Source organism: Harpia harpyja, chromosome 3 (genome assembly GCF_026419915.1).
Source record: "Harpia harpyja isolate bHarHar1 chromosome 3, bHarHar1 primary haplotype, whole genome shotgun sequence".
NCBI classification, from domain to species: Eukaryota; Metazoa; Chordata; class Aves; order Accipitriformes; family Accipitridae; genus Harpia; species Harpia harpyja.
In genome coordinates this window covers 5019698-5042915 of record NC_068942.1, presented here as the reverse complement: position 1 = coordinate 5042915, position 23218 = coordinate 5019698, and the positions used below count along the sequence as shown (strand labels likewise).

Below are 23218 nucleotides of genomic sequence, written 5' to 3'. Positions count from 1 at the left end.
ACATCAAGAGTGAAAAAATTATATTCTGCTTTAAGAATGAAAACAAAGATTCTTGTAGCATTATATAAAACATTTAGGAAGAAAAGATGATAGGTATATCCTAAAAAAAACCCCAAAACCCAAACCTAAATATTCTATGTTCTCCAATTTTCTAATACATAGATATTCTTACTCTTTGAAGTGATCAAAGATTACAAATCCAAGACATTTAATTTAAATGTGTAAACATTAAACACAGAACTACTCAAACCAGTTAGAAAATAATCCAAGCTTTTTCTTCCAAAATAACAGATGATGACAAAAAGATGTGAAAAATTATTTAGACTAAATTAGAATGTTAAAAATTCTATAATACTGACCCATGTAACTTATTGCCAGTACTTCTGATAGGACTAATATTTTCCTTGAAGTCTCAGGTACATATAGTACACATATGCTGAAGTAACTGAAAAAATGCGAAAGGAGTGAGTCAATATCTGATAAACCAATTTCTATGTTGGCACTGATTGCAGCTTGGTTTTCAATCATCTTTGGGCTTTTTTTTTTTTTCCAAGTATACCTTCTGGGTACAATTCCTGCTACAGAAAAAAAGCCATGCAGTTCTCGGGACATAATTCTTCCCTGTGCTATGAAATAGTGTCAGATGGGTCAGCTAGAGCAGTTTTCTGCTAACCTGGAAAATTTACTGGCATTCAAACTCTTACCACAGAAGTACATGGAGCAATGCAGACTGAAGGGCCGAACCTGGCCTTAAGACTGGTTATTACGATGACATTTGATGAAACGTAGGATTCTTCCGCATTTTGCCCCTGTATCAAATATAGCCTGTTATTTCCTTCTTCCATAGGAGAACACAGTAATTTAATGTGTCAGAGTGCAGAGAGATAGCTCCTGAGAGCTAAGATTTTCCCACCATTGTAAATAATACTATGCAATTTCACACGAATTCTGTAATCTCCTTACTCGGAGTTGTCTGTTGAGCTAGGAAAGACTACATGCATGTGTGAGCAGAGACTTTGCAGAACTTTCTGCACAACTGGACTCATGAATATGAGCACTTTTAGCTTTTTCCAGAATACCAGATACCGCAAAGATCAGGAACGCAGTGGCACTGTGATAATGCAAGTTCCTGTATTAATCCCAAATGCCAGATATTAACTATTTTTAGGAATACATTTTACAGAGTTCTCAGTGCCATTTGGTAGAAAATCAGGGTGTTTCTTCTAGTTTCTTCAGGTTGGTTTTGGGCTGTTGCTGTTTCTTTGTTTTTAAGAGACTGATTCAGTAGTGAACAGCTGCTGACTGTGAAAACATGGTAGAGCTCAGTGCTTCTGAACTTTCTTCTCCCTTGTGAAAGACAAATGCCTACTAGCAAAAACCAATGGGCACACTTTTTACTGAATAGGTAAAGTAAATACAGATGCTGTCATCTTCCGATTACTGTTCAGTTATTAATTCCACATGTAAAAATGTACAAATGAAGTGGAGGATGGGAGAAAAAGGCTGAGCCCTTGCAAAGCATGCAAGAAAAAACACGCAACACTCACTTCAGAACATTATAACAAAATGAGCTAGTGTGTTTTATTTTGGGTAACAGCCAAGAAATCTGACATTTTGCCCAATATGGCTTTCTTCTAAAATTAAAAAGTTGCATATACCTACAGTTGAGTCCACCAGGTACAGAAAATCTGCTCTGTACATCTTTAATCCACAGCAGCATCACCAGAATACAGCTTTCAGTGGAGTTTTCAAGCTGAATTATAAGATAGAAGTTTTAAAATGTTCATTTAGAAGATTTTATATTGTTTATATGAAAACATACAAATTTTTCATTTATACATATACTACATATAAAACTCATTGTAATTAGCAAGTATCTTCATCTGGGTATTTACCTTTGTGCATATAGCAAAAAAAGGATGTAGTTAGGGCTTCAGATGAATTATTAAAGTTCAAGACCTTTGTATACACTAACTAAAACCTTATTCAAATAACTCAAACATTTTTTTCCTGCTTTTAAAAGATAAGAGATTCAGCTTAAAAATACATTCATAAAACAAAGAGACAATTTTCTCCCTGAGACTACCAGTGTGAGTTACTTTGTGGTAATCTTTGAATGAAAAAATATTTTAAAAGACAATAAGCTCTAGTCTTCTATATGCTGCAGCAAATTTCTCAAGCAACACTGGTATCATAAAAGGTGTAAGTTGGAGAATCATGCTCACTAGCTGAAAAAACATCTTCATATATCAGTTTAAGAAGAAGAAAAAACTTTAATATAGCCAAGGGAAGGTAATTAAGTTTTAATGAAAGATCTGTAGCTGTAGTATGTATAAATGGGAAAAAGTTGGGTGGTGGTATTTTTTTTTTTTTTCATTTCAGACATGAATTTTATCCAAAGCAGGACTATACGCTCAAAATGTAGATTCTTGATTTATGCAGAGATACTTAGTGCAGTATTCTAAATGTTTCAAGCATTTAATTTTGTTAATATTCATAAAAGAAATACATAACTTGTGGGAACAGTTTCTTCTTAAATTCAATTTGATTATAACTAGATGGCAAAGTCTCATGAGCAACAGGTAAGGAGTCAACCCCCCCCCCCCCAGTGAACAGCTCCTGGTTTGTGGCTTTTTTCATCCTCTTGTCAAAATCACTCTGCTCTGAAGGCTAGCAGCTACACTAGTTTTGATTTATTTCACATTCTTCCTCTTAAATGTTAGAAAGAGACAGTTTTTAAACTGCCGCAAACAGAATAAAATTGGGATGCATTAAACATATCCTGCCCAAATTGGAGAAGGAGTGAGATATATATGTACTTTTTCCTTTTACAATTTAAATTGTATTTATAGTAACCATGCAATTACATTATTTTGGGGGGGGAAGCCTTACCTGAAATCAAAGAAAACACATTTATAGGAAAAAGGGGGAAAGCATTATATTTGTTCTACCAAAATTTATTATGTAGTCATTACAAAGTTTAAAGATTCTTCCATTTTAAATAAAAATAATAATTACACACATTATATAGTACCATGTCAAGTGCTTCCAACAAATATAACATGAAATACAGTGCAGTTCAAATCAGAAAGACAAATACTTTCTCATTCACAGTGTTTGACAAATTACAGGAAAGCTTATTCACATGAGGGTTTACTTAAGGTCATGCTCTTTATAAACAGTCCACATCACGCTGTGCCACAAAACCAAATCATCTCTCAGAACGTGAAGTATCGGGCAAACCACTCCTGGCGTTGTGGATCTGGTGAAGCCACTGGTGAAGCATCAGTCTGAGGGGGGCTAAATTCACAGAAAGAAAAAAAAAAATTATCCCACAACTACACAAAAAGTACAAATATTAGGAGAAAAAAACCCAGAGAATATTCAGTAAAGAACACAGTCTGTTTTTCCATGGATTAATTATCAGTGTGCCTCAGGACATGATTTAATGTCTCCCTATAGAATCTGTGATCATCCACTCCATTGGAGAGCATCAGCAGCACAGACAAGTCAGTTCAGAAGCCACATTACAGGGTGGGCAAATAATATTTTGGAAAACATAATTTAAAATCTCATAAACAGCTGTAGGTTTTCAGGAAGAATAAAAAGGGCTTTCTTGGAAAAGCGTGACTGTAGAAGGTCCTCTTTTAGCATCCTTTTCCTGTGGTAAAGGTAATTTTCAAAAATATGATGCGAGCATCATATTTGTAGACATGCGCTCACAAAGACTGGTTGGCAACTGAACAAAAATACACACTATTTTAATACTTAACACCAATCACAAATATCACTTGCATTGTTGTTCATGCACACATTTAAAATATGCTAATATCCTAGGAAAAAAGAAACCGCTGCACTGCAAAGATTTGGTTCCCCCTTGAACACGTTAAAATTCTCACAGAATGAGCAAGAGAGAATAACTTAAATTTAATTACACAATTAGGTTCCTTTATCAATAAAAATCAGTAATAAAATAATCCCTACTGTATTACTGGATAATAGAGCACAAAACAATTTGGAATGGAAACTCCAGGATCACAGTCCATGAGTTCATGCACATGCACGTTCTAGATATCTGAGCACACTCATGCATATCACATGCACAGGAAAAAATAAGCAACAGTACTTTTTTTAAAAAAGATTGTTTTCTTGAAATAGATTGTTTTCCCTTATCTATTTTAGATTCTATTATTTGTTTACATTTATAATTAGTAGTTGCTAGGTATGTGGTCTTTCGCATTAAACCAAAGGAGAGAGTAAACAACCAACTGTGGAACTGGTAATTACACATTGCTTTAAGTTGCCAACTTAGAAGTAAGAGATCAGCACCTACTAAATACAGAGTACAGCACTTCAGTGCATTTAATATGTAGGCACGTAAAGCCGGAAGATTAAAATCCTGCCTCTAAAGTGCCATTTTTAAGTTATTCAATTCACTATATTATTTTGTGAGATAATTACTTGAGACTTTAATGCTGGTTTTGATTACTGGCAGCTCAGCATTAAGCATCCAAGCATGCACATTTCCTGTTGCTGTAGTAAGGTTACTCCTATGAAACAATCTGATACAGGTGAGGAAAGGGGAAACACAAAACATTCGTGTAGCACAGAAAATAGTTTTCTTACATAAAAACCATTATCACATAATACTAAGTAAAAGAAATTCTGTGCTAGTATCAATTCCTAAATGACAATCAGTAAATAACAAAAACATTTAAAACAATTGTTCATAAACAATTGGAAGCACATGAGTTCTGTTAAAGTATCTAAAGAGGTTTTCAAAGTTCAAGACTTATGAAAAAGTGAGAGAATACTTCACATTTCAACAAGTTCTACAATAAAAAGGAATACTATAAAGAGGTTACAAATATAATGTAAAAATTAAAAATGCCATAAGAGTACTTGTACCTCTGAAAGGTTCATAAAGCAAGTGGGATTAGGCTCAATAGGAGTGCAAAATTTTCCTGAGTTAAGCAAAAAAAAAAAAAAAAAAGAAAAAAGATTGGTGAGGCAGTGCTCACCTCAAAAACGTCTTGGGCTCTTTGGGTGGCATTGGCTGTGGTAGTGGTTTGCTGCTGTTGAACTCAATATCGTGGATGGGTGAGTTAGGAATGGGGTCCAGGCGGTTAGGATGTCCATTGCCCACCACTCCGCTAGATTCCAGAGCACTTAGATTGGGGACACTCACAAACCTGTTTGTTGATTTATCGTTCTTCTTCTTTTGCTGCATTAAAAATAACAAATGTAAGGAAGGCTTCTTTCACCAGGACAGATGAGGAAATTTGCAAATTTAAAAGTTTTACAGATGGCTGGTTTGGGGCTTTTTTGAAGGAGAGCAATTGGGACAGATTGGGGTTTTTTTCCAGTTGTAGTTTTACTATTTGCTTGACCAGACGGGAGCACCACAAATTTTCACAGAAAAATAAAATTTCTGATCAAGATGATTAAGTTATTAAGACTTAGTGTAATAATTAATGAGTATATTATATGGGATCTTCCAATACAACATTTTGCTCTGTTTAAGACATTGGAGATAGGAAGTTTTCCACAAAATTGTCATTTAGTCTGTTAAACCTTTCATGTTTACTTAAATCTTTTCTTGATACCAGTGAAACAGCTCTGCTATCAAACGTAATTACAGCAAATTTCAATGACGAAAAAAGTGAATCTCTCCAACAGGTTTCACCCCATCACTGAGGCACATTTTGGTAACTGGAACATGGAACCTAGAAAAGGAGCTACATTTCTTTTAAAGCAATTACGCCCTCATAGTTAGCAAGCATTATAGCAATACTGCTGAAGATAAAAGGATTATTCCATAGTTCAGTTTCTTGCACAAGGAAAAGGCCAGGCTTCTAATGCTAATACAGCTACCACTTCTAGACACCAGATGGCACAACTGAACATTTTTCTTTTCTTTATACTCCTACTGATACTATTTCAAGGGACTCAAAATACTGAAGAATTTTATTTTTATACTACTATTTTAATCTCCGTAACACATCATGCAAAGGAATCAGTATTTATCGTCTCTACTTTTATAGATATTTTAACGTAGCAGGATGCTTCAAATAATTCTATAGCTTTTTAAAAATAGCTGTGTGACGGGATGCCATGTGTATTTTCTGACTTCTATCAAATATTCCATGTCCACAATAAAATATTAATATTAGAAAAGCCTTATTTCCAAAAATAGGATTTTTTAATGGATTCACTTATTCTCATGAATTATGTATTATTTGAATATATAATAAATACTTTCATTCAATTACATATATGCAACCCTAACAAAGCAGCTAGAAGAAAAACCCCCTAAGGGCTTATGAACTACACAAATTTGTCCTAAATAAAGTGAAAGACAAGTGGAATCTAATGTTGTTTCTATATAATAGTTTACAGCAGAATTCCACTTGAAACAGAAGAGCTGCTCTATTCGAGGGTGGGCACGAGTTCAAACAGAGACAGAGTCCTATTGTTTGTTCGTACTTTCTTCTCTTTAGCTTTCTGCTAGCTTTGATTTCAGAGCCTGACCTCTCCAAGGTTGGCAGATGCAAATGCTACTAATTGTAGACACACTGGTGGGCGTGTTTGTCAAAACACAGTTAAAAAACCCCAACAATTTAACAGAAAGCTGTAATAGAAAAAAGTCATTTTTAAGCATCACAGTGAAAGATCATTAGCTGCAAAGGATTAAACTAAGATTGTCCCATACACTTTACTTTTTCTGTAGTAGCTGAAGAAGCAAGGAATAACATTATGGTGGAAAAAATAGTTTGGTAAAAGTAACCAACTGTATGTAAAATACATCTGCAAGGTAATATACACTAATTAAAACAGTGTGTTAAACACACTGTAGTTAAATCTGTGTGCTTCATAGGTGGCTCATTTCTGGAAGACACATATTATCCACATAAGTGCTTAGAAAAATACTACAGTTTCTATCTTATTCTCTATAAAACAATCTATGCTTCTGAAGCAGTCAAATCTGGAGAGACAAAATTGTGTGTATTGTTTCCATGAAATTCATGCAAAGTATTAAGAAACTTCGGATGTAACAATGTAATACTAAACAGATCCATTGCATAAATTAGAGAAGCTGAAATACATACTGCAATGGCTGTAATTTTGCATTAATATGCAAAGCCTGTAGTAACTCATAAATTCTGTCCTTTTGTTACAAAAAAGAAAAGAGAATGAGATTTTCAGTTTCTTTGTAATTCATTCTCCAATCACACAGTATGTGCTTTGACAAAAAAAAGTAACATAGTCCACAACTCATGAAATGAGAGATCAAAATGTTCTGCCATACAAGATGGTTTTAAAGTCTAAACAGTTTTAAGTGATAGAAGCATATTATAAAAATACATGAATTATCACTATGGAAATCTGATGCTGAAGTACTTTTCCCAAAAACTTCAGATTTCACACAAAACACAAACTTATATACTTGATGGTTACATTTCACATCTTTATAAATGAGTCATTCAGACAAACTTCCAAAATTTTCCAACAACCTTTATCGCACAAAACCAAAGCATTCACATTGTATCTGGCAGTCCTGGCATTATCTCTACTGGGCCCAAACTAAGTTCTTTTATGCAGTTATGCATAAAAGCTAGGCATCCACAGATAAGCTTGTGAGAACTGCTGGGCTCCTGAAAAACGTAGAATATTGACAATTTGCAGCAGAGTTTGCGCAGAACCAGGAAATACACTGATCTGAAACTACAAGTCTTAGCTAAATAACACAGCCCGATCTCAAATAGTGGAGCCAGACCTCCTTTTACACAACAGAGTCTGAATCTTGATCGCTGAAGCTCTCGGTCATCTGAGATGCTCATGTTGTGCCCCTTGGGTTACCCTCTGCTTCGGAACCTTCCCTAGTTCTTCTGCCTCTACAGCTGGGACAAATCTCTTCCCTTTCCATGCAGGTGAAATAATCTATGGGTTACCACAAGGAGGAAGGAAATGTCAGAGGACTCATTCTTACTCCTGAGGTGGTGAAAAGAAATAGAATTAAGGTACCCTACCGCAGTCTATTCATGTTCCTCATGAAGGAATGCTGCTGGCTTTTGAAGTGACAGGGAGGCTACTGCGCCTGCTTGTACAGTACCCTTCACTGGCTGCTATTGAGCAGGATGAACTGGGAAAGGTTGCTGCCGAAGTGCTTTCACTTGTATAGGTGGTAACAATAACTGAGAAGGCTAGAGACTGACTTCTATCGCCTGGTGCCCCACCAGTCACTCCAGTTCTCCAGGATTACTCTGTCTTTCTCCATTCAGACTCATTCCATTCCCTTCTCATGCTCTTCCCCTTCCCCATTTTACCCTTATTCCCTTCCTTTAGTATCCCCTCTCCCTCTATCTTTCGAACGGTCTTCCATGCTGAGCACCACCTGAAAAATGAAATTGCCCTTGCACTTTCCAAAATAACCACGCAAAATTATGAAACTAAAACTGGTTATGGGTGTCACTGTTCTCTATTATATGCTACAGTCCTGCCCTGTGTTGCCTTTCTGTTGCTTTTCTACTTTGGTTTTGCAGTTTCGTGAGAAGGAACTGTGTTTTATGTCATAAATGTCTAGCAAACTAGGGCAACAGTATCAGTGGATCTCTCAACAATGCAAAAGAAACAAACCTACACAAAAATAAGTAGAGACAAATGGAAAGCTATGTTCCGTGTTTTGAACATGTCTACATGTCTTTTAGGAGTGATATATGTATACACGCAGGCACACACACATACGCATGTATTTCTTCTTTTTACTATATCCTAAGTTTAGATTTCTTTTTCTTCACTTTAGCAATGAAGTCCATGGAACATACCTTCACCAATGGATTAATAACACCAACATTAGGGCTTGCATTAAACATTTTGTTGTAGTTAGTCTCCCTGTTAACTAGCTCCAGTTGATAGAACTTTTTGTCCTCCTAAAAAGAAGAACAAATAGAAACTTCTTTTTATGCGTTTTCAATCAGTTAGTGGCCAAATCTGCCTATAAAACTGTTTGAAATAAATTTATGTTTACGTTTTTAAAGAAACAGGTAATTCTAAAAATTGCATTTAATATTTAATGTTTTATATATTATTATATGTAATAATCAAAATAATTTCTATTTATGCAGTTCTGTTGCAGTTCTATGCTCCTGAGAATGAGCATAGCCTAATGGATTATGCACTCGGAAAGACTCAGTATAGTTAACTTCTGATCTCTAATTAATTCGAATTTCCTCATTCCTCCTTGCTTCTGAATCAGGATCTATTCAGACTAATCTGAGTCAGGGTGTTGTGCTCTGAATTTGGGAAGCTCAGTGGATCAGGAAATTGGTCTTAGAAACCTCATAGAAGAGACTATTTCTTATATGGCTTACATGGCTGGCTTATTCCAGGATTGGAGATAGGAGACATCTGATCAAAGTCATACTGAAATATTTTTTGTAATAATGTATTACACTTGATTGTGCAAAACTCTCTGTATCTAATTAGTTTTACTGTTAGGAGTCATTGGAACCACACGAATAATGCGTTAAAGAATATGAATAACATGCTAGCAGATTGGTTCTTTAAATACGTTTCAAACACTTTGAATTAGATTAACTTTTGTATCTGTCAAGATACTGAACCGAGAGAGCATGAAAGTCTTACAATCAATTTCTTTATGAGTTGGTCCCGCTCTGCAATTAGGTCTTTCAGTTCTGAGATAAGCTGCAAGTCTTCTGGTCTTGATTCTCTGTTTTTATATTTTTCTTCCATTTCTTCTAAACTTTATAGGAAAGAAGAATACCTCCTTTAGCCTGATACAGTGTTAAATGATGAGTGAATAGTCATATCTTTGATTAGTACAAAAGAGAGTTCAGGGAGTAAAAACAGAAGATGACTTTCTTAACTCCTTGAAGTAAATTAATTTTTATGTTATCATTCAGCTTTAGCTAGTTTAAAAAAAAAAATCAACAATAACCATAACCTTTGCTCCAGTAACTAATAATCTGGACAAAATTCTAAAACTTAACATCCTTCTCGTGCATGCAGTACTAGGTGTTTGAAAAAGGCCTCTTGGAAGTCAGACTGAAAATAAGGCATTCAAAACCATAACATAGACAGGAGAATTATGGAATACATAGCTAAGAATGATTCTTATGTAAAATATAGGGACTACATTGCATTATATTTAATATTAATGTAAATTTTAAAAGCTGGCAATTCACTTTTTCTTGATGAGGAAACAAAGCAGTGTAATTTTTCTTTTTATAGATGGCTACTCTGAATAAAGGTGCATGCTTGTGATACTGGAGAAACTGGACAGACAGACAAGGCTGGCACCGTCTTCCTCAGTTCATGCAGAACATACTAGAACAAAGATATCCAAGAACAGTGAAGACTAATAGGTAACTAATTCCTCTCCACAAAAGCAACTTAGTACCGTTAGAGATAAAGGAATGAGCTGCAAAAGAAAAGCAGTAACACTTGCATATTAGGATATGGGGCTTAAGAGAAATGTAACAATTGATAAACATTTGAAAAAAATAGGAGGAAATTTGAAATGCCTGGTGGGAAAGCATTAAAGGAGAGAAGTGAAATAAGCCAAGTGAGAGAGGAATTGTGCACATAACTGCATAAATATCCTTGATTCTTCTTAAAGAACAAGTTTTGAAGACACAACAATTTCAAATGACTGTGTCTTTCAAACATAAATATAGGGTTCATGATGCTAAACATTGTTGCAAAGGGAACTACTAAAATACTTGTGTCTCATATTCAGCCCTCATGTATATTAGTGAACCAAGTTTCAGAACAGATTCAGGAAATTTAACAAACTTAATGAAAAAAGACATTAAAAAAAATCCCAAACAAACCCTGAGAAAAACCTATGAATTTAAGGTGTCTAGGTCAGCTCAAACTTAATTCCATGAGACACCTGGAAGTAGACATAATTTCTCACTTTAGATAAATATTTCCCTTCAGAAGCAGCTATGTGATTTTTACTTTGAGTTGCTTCTGAAAAAACAGTTCATATTAAATTATATTTATAACCTTAAAATAACCAGTACCTAATCTGAGGACTTTATGTAATATATTTACATAAAACATTATGAATGTGAACATGACAGGTTGTATTTGCAGAAAAGGCATTTGACTCAGCAGAACAGATATATGGTCAGCTGGCTTTGTTCTTGTGTATACATTTTATGCTGGGTTAAGCTATTGTATACAGATCCCCAGAGTATAGTACATAGTTATGCACAGCTGTCATTTTATTTTCAGATATTTCAGAGAACTGTTTTTTTTTCTGTTTCAAAGACATAACATGTAATTTAAAGACTCTAGTTGTAGAGCCTAATTAGTGATACCCACTCTCAATTACTGTAAGGTAGATTCTCCATTTCATAAATGTTCACAAGGCCATGCTTTAGGTGAGGCAAACCCGGAAACAATGACTTATGAAACAGCTGCATAAAACACTTCCAAGTTTGGTTGGTTTTTTTTTAACATAGTTTCCTCTGTTGTCAGCTCTTTGCTTCAGTGTCAGTAGAGAGAGATAACACTCTAAGCTGAGCAAGAACCAGGAGTAGGGAACCAACTACATTCAGAAAATTTCAGGACATTGAAAACCAAACAACTTCATGGGAGAAAAATTTAGGGTAAACAATTCCAAAACCTAGTTCTGGTGGCTGCTCACAGGCAAGTTTCTCATACAACATAAATGCAGTAAACAGGAGGTAGTTTACACCTAACTTCCTGAATGGGAAGTTACCACATTTATGAGGGCACAAGAGTGTGCATATGGACGATTACAAAAGAGTAAGAACTAGAATTTATACCCATCTTATTTGAAGACAATTTCTGAGCGCTCATTATCAAGAAAGAATTATATGCATTTAGGCTTTATTGTCCTTTTTTAATTGGCATTTACTTTAAGAAGTTTTCTATCATATACTTAGAACTAATTATTTTCTCTGCCGTAAATCTTTTGTACTGCAAATACAAATCAGTCAGTGACAACTTTGTGTCAGGAAGCCCTCAATACACTATGAAATCTCAGCCAGAAACCCTGACCAAATGGGCTACATCACAGACAGAGATAAAGAATGAAGGATGCAGAAGAAGGAAAACACTGGCTGGATGACACACTACTATGCCACTTCTGCCCAGAGGTGGTCTAACCCCAGACAGCATTTTGACTCAGAGACACTCTAAGTATTCTGTTATTGTTATGCTCATATAATCCATTTTGGACACTAATTTTCCTTATGTTAGCAAACCTGAAAATGTTTGCATCACTCGTGCTATAATCAGACTTCTTAATAGCAAATACTGTACTGTTTATAAACTTGCTAAAGGAACTCTTCTGTTCTCAAAAAAGATGTATTAAAGTTTGAGAAAAAACATTTGAAATAATGTTTTCTCCAGTTTTCTAAGAACTGCACAGATTTAATATCTTTCCTACTTGAAATGTTCCAGTCTCAAATCCCTAAGAATTTATCTCACTAAATTCCCCTAAACTTTATAGAATTGAGTTACTTATAGAACGCAAGAGTAGGCCCCACACTTGATTGAGGTTTTTGCACATCTGTATCTCTGCAATATCTTCAGCAACTTATGGACACCAGAATAAACTATTCACTCAAATGCAGCTACATAGAAATTTTTTTAACGCAACAAAACTTACGAAATTTGTAAAGCTGAATTTATTTCCTTGAGCAGCTCTTGGGTCTTATTAAAATCTGCCAGCATGCTTTGTTTCTCTCTGATGTGATCTGCTGTCAAGACATCCAGCTCTTTCTCATGTTTCTTGCTTAAATCTTGCTCATGCATCCTGTTTAATTTATTTTTTGTTAAAAAAAGAGTTATTCTAAAATCAAACTCGTTTCTTCATCATGATTTTCTGCCATGCTTCTAATGGCTTTTACACAATATCAGACAACACAGAAGGAATTACTGATTCATCAAAACCCACTACTTACTGTTCTCCAATCTTCTAGCTTATTTCATGGAAAATACATCTCCTTTAATGCTTTTTTAAAATAAACAACATAATGAATTTTAAAAAAAACAACACCAAAAACCAACACTTGAGCGGCCTGTTACTTAAATATGGCAAAATGTATCACTGAGATGCAGCTTAACTGTATGCAATATTCACTAACTTTACTAGTAATGGGCATAGCTTCTTCTAATGAACACTAAATGATATATAACATCACTTGATTAAGAGGATAAATTAAAAGCTGCAAATTTCTTAAGTGAAACAACACACTTTTGAGTTTAGAGTGGAAAAATTCATACCTGATCTGTTGGTTGGATTCACTGCGTATTCTAAGAACTTCTTTCCCTTTAAACTCTAATTCCTTGGTCAATGCACTTATATTTTCATGAAGATGCAGAATCTCTTTGTCCAGTTCAGCTATATGATGGTCTCGGTGTCTCAGTTCATCTTGTAGATCGGATATTCGGCATAAAAATTCTTTCTCCTATGATATAAGTAGCAGCAGGAAAAAATATTTTAAATAGACTTGTCTCGCAGAAGCACAATACTTGCTTTTGGAAGATAACAGCTGAGCAGAATTTTCCATTCAATAGACAATTTTTTCATTTTTTGATGCTGACACAAATTGTAATTAAAACTGAGCGTTTTTTTATTGTGTACAAATACAAATAAAGAAGAAATCAAAGTTATTTTAACGAACAATTTCCATTTGTGAGAAAATTTAAAACCTGTCATTGTCATTGCCTGTTAAAGTTTACATAGCTTATCACATTTTCCTTTTGCCCACACACACAACAAAAAAACAGACACCGCTAAGAACCGGGGGCTGGGCATTTAGCATTTTCTACCTGTTCCAACATACGATATAGAGAAACTGTTTTTCCCTTTACAGCCCCTTACAATGGGACAAAATAGTTCAAGATGTATGCCCTACACCAACAAACACCATGATTCAGAAGTCTCCTATCTTACTGTGCTGGTTTTGGCTGGGATAGAGTTAATTTTCTTCATAGTAATTAGTATGGGCTATCCTAGCCAAAACCAGCACACTTAAGTATATGTAAGGGTCATAAATATCTCACAGCAGAATACGTGCTAAATAGTTTATATAATATTTATATTGTGTCCAATAAATCAATAAAAGTCATTCTTTTTGCACAAGAAATTCCAATTAAGTTAACATCTGGGAAACTCATCTGGAACCCATCCCAATGGTTTTGATAATGATTCTCCTCAGTTTTGAGAAATTCTGTAATAAAATCAACCTTTTTCAGAGTGTCCTGGTTTCAGCTGGGATAGAGTTAATTTGCTTCCTAGTAGCTGGTACAGTGCTGTGTTTTGGATTTAGTGTGAGAACAATGTTGATAACACACTGATGTTTTAGTTGTTGCTAAGTCGCACTTATCCCAAGTCAAGGATTTTTCAGTTTCCCATGCTCTGCCAGCAAGCAGGTGCACAAGAAGCTGGGAGGGAGCATGGCCAGGACCGCTGAGCCGAACTAGCCAAAGGGATATTCCATACCATAGAACGTCATGCTCCGTATATAAACTGGAGGGAGTTGGCCGGGAGGGGCGGATCGCTGCTCGGGCATCGGTCTGCGGGTAGCGAGCAATTGCATTGTGCATCACTTGTCTTTTCTTGGGTTTTATTTTTCTCTTTTTTTTTGTTATATTCATTTTCATTACTATTATTATTATATTTTATTATTATATTTTATTATTGTTGTTCTTATTATATTTTATTTTACTTTAGTTATTAAATTGTTCTTATCTCAACCCATGAGTTTTACTTTTTTTCCGATTCTCCTCCCCATCCCACTGGGAAGGGGGAGGAGTGAGCGAGCAGCTTCGTGATGCCTAGTTGCTGGCTGGGGTTAAACCATGACACAGTTTTCCACTTCCATCTATTGCACTTCTTACAGTTTCACAGTAATTAATGACCATACAGTTTGCACAGATAGAAAATCAGCAGATATTTCAAACTAGTTTTATGTATAATTGTGTTTTGTGCCTTCATGCATCCAGGAAATACAAATACATCCTAATGCACAGATTTTATAGGACATCTTTAAGAAGAAACCTTTAAAAATAACTCTCCACCTTCCTATAGAAAGACTATATTAAAATTATAAGAAAAAGCAGTGGAAAACTTATATCCACATATTTAAATATTTCAAAAAGTAGCAAATATAATCATCCTGCTCAGATCTCTCTGCATCTAGTTCAGCTCTGATCCTGTGAACTGATATGAGCATTCTAACACAGGAAAACACAATTAATTGCTGTCCTGGTTTCAGCTGGGATAGAGTTAACTGTCTTTCTAGTAGCTGGTACAGTGCTATGTTCTGAGTTCAGTATGTGAAGAATGTGGATAACACTGATGTTTTCAGTTGTTGCTCAGTAGTGTTTAGTCTAAAGTCAAGGATTTTTCAGCTTCTCATGCCCAGCCAGCGAGAAAGCTGGAGGGGCACAAGAAGGTGGCACAGGACACAGCCAGGGCACCTGACCCAAACTGGCCAACGGGGTATTCCATACCATGGGACGTCCCATCCAGTATAGGAACGGGGAAGTGGGGGCGGGGAATCGCCGCTCGGGGACTGGCTGGGTGTCGGTCGGCGGGTGGTGAGCAATTGCACTGCGCATCATTTGTACATTCCAATCCTTTCATTATTGCTGTTGTCATTTTATTAGTGTTATCATTATTAGTTTCTTCTTTTCTGTTCTATTAAACCGTTCTTATCTCAGCTCACGGGTTTTGCTTCTTTTCCCGATTTTCTCCCCCATCCCACTGGGTGGGGGGGAGCGAGTGAGCGGCTGCGTGGTGCTTAGTTGCTGGCTGGGGTTAAACCACAACAATTGCTTTGCCCTCGGTACAGCTAAAGCTTGTGCTTAGCAGGTCATGGTACTGAGGCCAAAAGTACGTGGCACTTGGTTGGATCAAACACTTGCTCTCGTAATTTAAACTTCTTTTTCTGACATCTCCTTTAGGTGTCTCACTCCAGGCTTAAACGACACACAGCTGAAACTATATCTTCCTAAATCCTGCGTGTTTTCGTTCACTGCTGACAGCACCACATTTTTGCCTCTAGTGCTCCCACTTTTAAACCAGCAAGGAAGAGAAAAAGAAGGGCTCTGTTTTTGACTGTCTCTGTTTTTGTGGAAAGGCTATATTCCAACTAAACCTGTTTCCTCCCTTAATATATTTCTAAAACCACTCCACCTCCTTGGTGCTGGACTATCAGTAAATCAATCCTGAAAAGCCTATTGTATAGGCAAATAGAGAAGTAATTTTCTGGTCCTCTTATTTCCAGGAGTCTGGTTTCCTTTCAACAGAGATCAAGCTTTGAATTTTTAGTTACAACTGGAAAAACTGATTGTGTATAAAGTGAAAAATGAAAGATAAAAGTGAATGAATCAGTTTGCGTCTGAAAGCAAAGGTAGTCCATACTGGCTTTGGGATTTGGGGGTTTGTTTTGTTTTTTGGGGGGTTGGGTGTGGGTTTTTTTAAGAAACAGTTGCAAGCTGTTACATCATCTTCTCTGCTTTCTTTAGATGCTAATTTATCTTTTCCAATTTGGCTCCTGAAAAAAAAAAAAAAGATACTAAGCTACCTCTTAAGGTTGAAGCAATCATTTGGTTTTAAGCAACCACTTCTTAGCCATATCACTTAGGCTTCGGAGAGAAACAGCTTTTTCCTTTTTAAGTCCTGTTGGCAGCTGAGGATGAGTAGAATTTTGTGAGAAACGGCACTTTCCTCCCACAGCCAGCCAGTGTGCTCCCAGGCTGCACAATTCTGAGAGGAAACTGCCCTGTTATGGGAGCCTTTACTAGGCTTTGAATGAAGTTTGTTGAAGGAAGAAAAAGCTAAGCAAGGAAGTTTAGGTAAACTGGTAGGGATGCATTATCTTCTGGTGCTGGCCGACTTTGAAGGATTACATGTTTGTTCACAACAGTTCTTGCCTCCAGCTAAGAGAAAACAAATACTGATTATGCAATTTTACAGTCCATTGCCAGCAATGCCTCCTACCTGTCGCCTGCCAAGTTCTATGCTTCTTTCAAGCTCCATTTTGGCAGCTACCAGTTCTTGTTGATGGTTGTGCCTTAGCTGGTCAATTGCTGCTGCATGTTGATGATTTAGCTCTGAGCGCAAGGAAGCTAGTTACCATGGACAAAAAGAAAAGTTTATTTTGCAAATGTTTACAAATTAACAATAACAGTCCAGCTCCGTCAAGTATTGCTGCTGACCTAACACACACTGTTTATATCAGCTAAGCAACTGTCCTGTCATTCTATTCCTGTTACTTTCTGAAACATTCTCCATCATGAAATTTGATCACTTACTCCTTCCAAAAAAACTTAAGGGTTAGATTTTTCAAAAGTGAACAGTTTGGGCTTACCTGTTAAAGCTTATACTGATTTTAAGAGGAACAACTACGTCAACATTGAATGACTCTGAGTACACTACAGTGTTACAATACACACACACGTACATACATGTACGTGCATGTATATTTGTATGAGTAGAAATAATGGTTTTGGACCCACTTGCAAATTTGGAAATAGTATACCTAACATAGCTTTTCCTTCATCCTCCAGCTCAAATCGTAGAGTCTGAAGTTCCTGTTCCATCTCCAATTTGAAACCTTCCATGGCTTGTTTATGTGTTTCTTTCAGTGCCTGAAGTTCTTCCGAGTGCTTCTGTTGTAAACGTTCTTCTAATTCCTATGAAATCAAAATTGACAAAATTTATTCTATACCACCTTAGGGAATTTATAAAACATTAAACAACTGGCAACAAAAAGCAGGCATTGACATACTCTAGAAATTATTAAAAATGCACTAATATTGCTCATATTTTCTTCTCTCACTAAGTTATGCTACTACTGTATCTTTTCTTTTCAGTGGCTGATGGTTATCAAGATTACCTGTGCACAAAACCTCTGTTCTGCCCACAGCTGGAAAAGAAAAAAAAAAAACAATCTATGGATATATTTACAATAGCAAGCAATATGACAAGGTACAGATCCATAGATGGGTCTACTGTGCACACAATACACATTTGGGGATTTTTGCTCCCCACTGACATCCAGGTTTATTCCCTCTTGAAGTGTATGAAGCGTAACGTTCCTGGTGCACATCTTTTAGTTTCATTTCAAAAAAACCAAATCCTCCTTGTGCGCTCCAAGGCCGGTCTATGATGTGAACCAAAGTACATTAAGTGGGGACAATGGGAAAACTGATTGCAAAGGTACACTCTAAATCTGAACTTCAAAAAACCTTAAAGACACACACCCTATGAAGTACCATGCACTGCCAAAATTTCAATTTTAAAGCTGGTTTAGTCAAGGTTTTAAAAAAATATCTTGGGCGTGACATTGTTCTGGACATGAAAATGATCTTGCAACTTGCAGAACATAGTTTATACAGTTTTTAACATAATGAAAACATAAAATACATTACAAAAGGAGTCAATTGACAGGAAATATCAGAAAACACATGTGAAATTAGGCAACTATAATGGAAAATACAGAGAAACCTATTCCAGATCAAAACTAGAATATAAGGTTATGGAAAACAATGTCAAACTACTGTAAAGAAATGTGTGTGTTGGTAATAATTTTATGTAAATATATACCTCTCTCTATATATGCATATACTGGTAGAGTATAAAGCAAGACATGAAACAATGCCAGTATTAGAGATGATTTTCAATATGTCTTGATCAGATTTAGCTAGATAAAAATGTTACTATAAGACATCAGCTGAGAAGGAAATTTAGTAGTTATGCAGATACTTTTCTTCCCCAATTCCAACTGTGTACATAAATTGCTAAAATGGCAACATTCTCTACATAATTTGGAATATCCATATGAACATGCCTTTTGTTCTTGCTCTTTTGTTTCTTCCATGTTTTGAAAGGCAAGGATATGGGCTTCCTGAAGTGACTTATGCCTTTGCTGATGCTCCTCTTCTAATTCCTGGATCTCCTGAGTCAGCCTTTGTCGCTCCTGACTGAACTGGGCTTGTAGCTGTTGCAAAGAGCTCTGTGACTGGGAAAGCTGCATCTCCAGATTCTGCTTCAGTAAGGAGATCTAACCCACAACAGAACAGCAAATATTCATTAGTCATTAATACTAACATCAACTCTGAAAAAAAAATATTCAAAAGAAGAAAACACCTGAAATTTTAAAGCCAGAACATTAACTAAAAGACAGACAAGCAATGTCATCCGTCTGCTGAATTTGTTGCTAATATTATATCTCAGAGATATGATAATTACATTTAAATAGTTTTGTAAGGGTTATCCCATCTGTCAGTTCATTCTACAGCACTACCTATAACACAATTTTTCATGGCCGAATTATAAAAATTTACTTCTAGGTTTTGTATAAAGATCAATAAAAATGACACTATCAAGGTCTGAAAACAAACACTTGATTGTTAGGATAAACTGTTCTTCAGGGGAACTTCATGTCAATTCTGTACGGAAAATCCTGCAGCTGATAGGGGAGGATAGCCTGTAACATCTAGACTGACTGATTTTTTTTATCTTTTGATATGATATGCTCCTATCTTACTGGTAGTTTTCTCATTTAAAGAGAAATGGTAACATACCACTCTACATCAGAAATAAAATGTTACAGTTGATGGATTCCCCCCCCCCTTTTTTTTGTTAGCTCAGTAATACTATGAGAGTGATTTTTCTGCTGGTTTTCAAGATCTAAGATCTAAACAATCTGAGTCACGAATACTCATTTTCTTAGAAATACCTGATTTTACAAATTATGTTTTTCACCCAACAAGCATTTTAATACATTAGAGTACACTGTACTCCTTGAAAAAGTCCCATATTCTTTTTATAATAATGTTATACTTTGTTTTTCACATCAGATAACATCTTTTCAGACTGAAAATACTAAACATGTATTCCCTTTAGAGCCAAACACGAGAGATACCCTCCAATTCTGGAAACAAGATTGAACCAAAAGAGAATTTTGCTACAGTGACTCAAAGAAAGGAAAAGTAAAATTGCTATGTGACAAAGAATTTCAATCAGTAAGGATACTTTTCAAGCCTCAAGGCATTACATAAAATTGAATTATAAATGAAAGTCTGATAGTGTCATTTGATTCAGCGTATCTTAAAATTAATTATGACAAATTAATAACAACATTGCACATCAATTTATTGATTTACAGAACATTAAAGTTCACCACTTAACAAAAAATTAATAGCAGCATACCAAGGACAACTTGCAGCATGAACATTATTGTCGAACATGTATTTTGTTTTTTTTCAGAAGGGCACAGCTTAAGCAGATTTGAAAGCAAAAAGCTACACTTAAAGGAAAATTAGCACTAAAACAAAACAAGCAAATTAATTTGAATGAAATGAGCATAGCTCGTTACATTTCAAATTCACCAGGTCTTTGTGTCTCAGCATATATACTCTACCTTCTAAGTATACTGTATCAACAGTATTTTACTTCAGATACCTTTGAAACAGATTAGCTACAATTGAAGGAGTATAGTGAAGGCCTATACTACATTCTGTAATCTGAACTATACATGTAAAACCTTTTACTAACTACATTAAATATAAATATCACATACAAATTGTACAGTGTCGGACCAAAGGTTTGTCTAGTCTCCAGTTCTGCCTCCAGAAACGGCCAGCCCAGGTTACTCAGGGAAAACAAGGCCAAGGCACAAACGTAGGGATCTTGAATCCAAAGTCTACCAGCATCCAACAATCTTTCTTAAACCAGAAAAGGCATTTTGGGGCAAATTCATGGAAGAAATATTAATTAAATACAACCACTATCTGAATCCATAAAAGCTTTTAGTAACCACAGTGCCCTGTGGCAAGTTCCGTATAGATGTGTCAATTTGTCACAATGACCTCCAATACGTGAAATGGAAAGGAGTCAAAAGAAGTTCCCTTTTCAGTTACTCACTTCTACTCATGTTTCTGTAGATCTCCATCATTTCCCTCCTTACATCCTTTTCCATACTAAACAATTTTGGCTTAATGAGTCACTCCCTGTATGAAAGCTATTTCATATCTATCATCACATTTCCCCTACTCTTGCCCCTTTTCTACTTTTTAAGATCAGGAGACCAAACCAGCATAAGGTATTTAAAACGAGAGTAAACCCTGGTTTTATATAGTGGTTTATACAGCTTTACATGTTATGTTGTCTGTTTCTTTCCTATATTCTTAGTTTTTTATTTGCTTTTGTAACTCCTACTGAGCACGGAGGTGATGTTTTCATGGAATTATACATCATAGTCCCCAAACTTACTCTCTAGTTGTAACAGGTCAAGGTAAGGTTCATCATTTTACGCAAGAAGTTAGAATTTGTTTATTTCCCTTGTGTATCACTGTATTTTTTCTACACTGAATTTAATCTGCCATTTTATTGCCAAGTCCCTTGGCTTTTTACAGCTATTCTATAATTCTTCAGACAGTCTTTGTGCTTCCCACCCGGAATAACTTTTTATAAGCTGCAAACTTTCCCACCTTACTTATTCATAAACAACCTGCAAAAGAAAATATGTTGAACATCAGGGTAACTCCACTGATAATCCACCTTCACTATGGTAACACTGTATTTAATACCTGTCTTTCAACCGTTTGCTTATCTATACAGAAACTTGCATCTCGTGTCATGGAGTTCTAGTTCCCTCAGAAGCCTCAGAACTTCTTGGCCGATCCCTTTCTGCATACCATGGCCAGGGCTGCCGTGCTGGTCAGACAAACCAGTAACGCAACCACATATTGTATTCTTTCTCTTCAACCCTAGAAACTCACTCCACTGATGGCGGTTAGTTTGCACCACGCAACTGCCAAAATGGCCAGCTCTGAATTGTCATCTATGTATCATTTTCTGGTATTGCAATGTGCCAGCTGCATCCTCCTTCTCCAGAAAAAAAAAAAAAAAAAATCTCTCTTGTCTAAACTCCCCTTTGATCTACTCACATCCCCATCTACTCTAATTCATCCCACATTCACTGTTGGGCCCTTCTCTCTTTCCCCACCTTTCTGTAACCTCATACCTACCTGGGTCCTTCTTTTCACCCATAAGCCTTGCCTTTATTACCTGTTTCTCTGTCAGACTACACCTAGCAAAACCCAGACCCTGTCTGGAGGTCTGTTTTTCCCCAGTGCTTTTAGTAACTCTTACACTTCTTTAGATTACCTCTGCTCCTATTTAACCAACACTCATAAACTCTCAGGTTTGTTGGGGTTTTTTGTTTGTTTCCCTGAGACCACTACTGCAACTTGGCTCTAGCCTCTCTATTCCTTGTTTTCCGTCCATCCCATACTCCAGTATCTCTCCCTCTCCTCCTCCTCCTCTGCTCTTTTTCTTTTTCCTAACTCCATTTTTAGTATCATAGGAATGTGCAGTTAGGATAGTCTTAAGAGATTATTCAGTCCAATTCTTTGTACTAGGTGGGAACTCTATACACAAATTACTGCTTAAAAATCTCATACGAAGGAAGTCCCACAATTTTCACTCAGATCCTCTTCCTCCTCCTTGGAGTGCCTGTGGCAGAAACACTGAGATACTGGACAGATGTTCTGTCCACTCTTACTTGTCCCTTTCACCATGTTTCTGTCCCTCAGGTTTCTCACCTTTGCCCTGTCCCGTTCACCATGGCCACCAAGAGGTACAATTCTAGGGGAAGTCCGGCTCAGTCCCGCACAACCTCAGGTAATTTAATCATCATACTCTAAAAAGCCTTTCATGATAACATTCAAATGGAGTCGACCACGGTATCTTAGCCAAATTTGTATTAAGATGACATGAAAAAACGTATTTTTGGCTTGAAGTTAAATCTGTCTCTCACTTAAGTTCCTGCTCCAAATTCTGGTAATTCTCAGTATATCGTTTATAAACATTTTAAGCATGGGCCAAGGGCAAAACAATTTTCCTTTCTTTCTTGGAAATGCAGAAAACATTTTAACTGAGATGACCAAGAGAAGTCTGATATCTGGCCAGGAAGCCATCTTAGAAGAGATCAGGAATACCCTTCCTGAGAGCGGTTCACACTTCCACCAGATTAAAGTGACTGCAGAACCACAGCCTGAAATGAGTCAATGTCTGGAGATGCCTATTTACATCAATAGACTATACAGAAAACGAAGGACAATGAGGATTAAATGATTCTAACAACCAAGTCAGATTAGTCTACCCTTCTAATAATAAAATATATGTTTTTTGTTGAAA

The 23218-nt window shown here is 36.1% G+C and overlaps 1 protein-coding gene across 12 annotated transcripts in view; it reads right to left on the bottom strand.

Moving 5' to 3' along the window:
- Window positions 1-1547: 1547 nt before the first annotated feature.
- Window positions 1548-23218, bottom strand: part of FAM184A (family with sequence similarity 184 member A) — a 74159-nt gene continuing 52488 nt past the window's right edge. For 2 of the 12 annotated variants that reach the window (XM_052781214.1, XM_052781215.1), the window contains 9 exons: window positions 18864-19076; window positions 17553-17706; window positions 17012-17139; window positions 13285-13469; window positions 12668-12814; window positions 9646-9763; window positions 8826-8930; window positions 5022-5224; window positions 1548-3300 (listed from right to left, as the gene is read on the bottom strand). In XM_052781214.1, coding sequence (XP_052637174.1) covers window positions 3219-3300; window positions 5022-5224; window positions 8826-8930; window positions 9646-9763; window positions 12668-12814; window positions 13285-13469; window positions 17012-17139; window positions 17553-17706; window positions 18864-19076 — 1335 coding nt within the window. In that variant the 3' untranslated portion in view covers window positions 1548-3218. Of the gene's footprint in view, window positions 3301-5021; window positions 5225-8825; window positions 8931-9645; window positions 9764-12667; window positions 12815-13284; window positions 13470-17011; window positions 17140-17552; window positions 17707-18863; window positions 19077-23218 lie in introns of those variants that run through there. The other 10 variants (XM_052781217.1, XM_052781218.1, XM_052781216.1 and 7 more) reach the window with 9 other exon arrangements.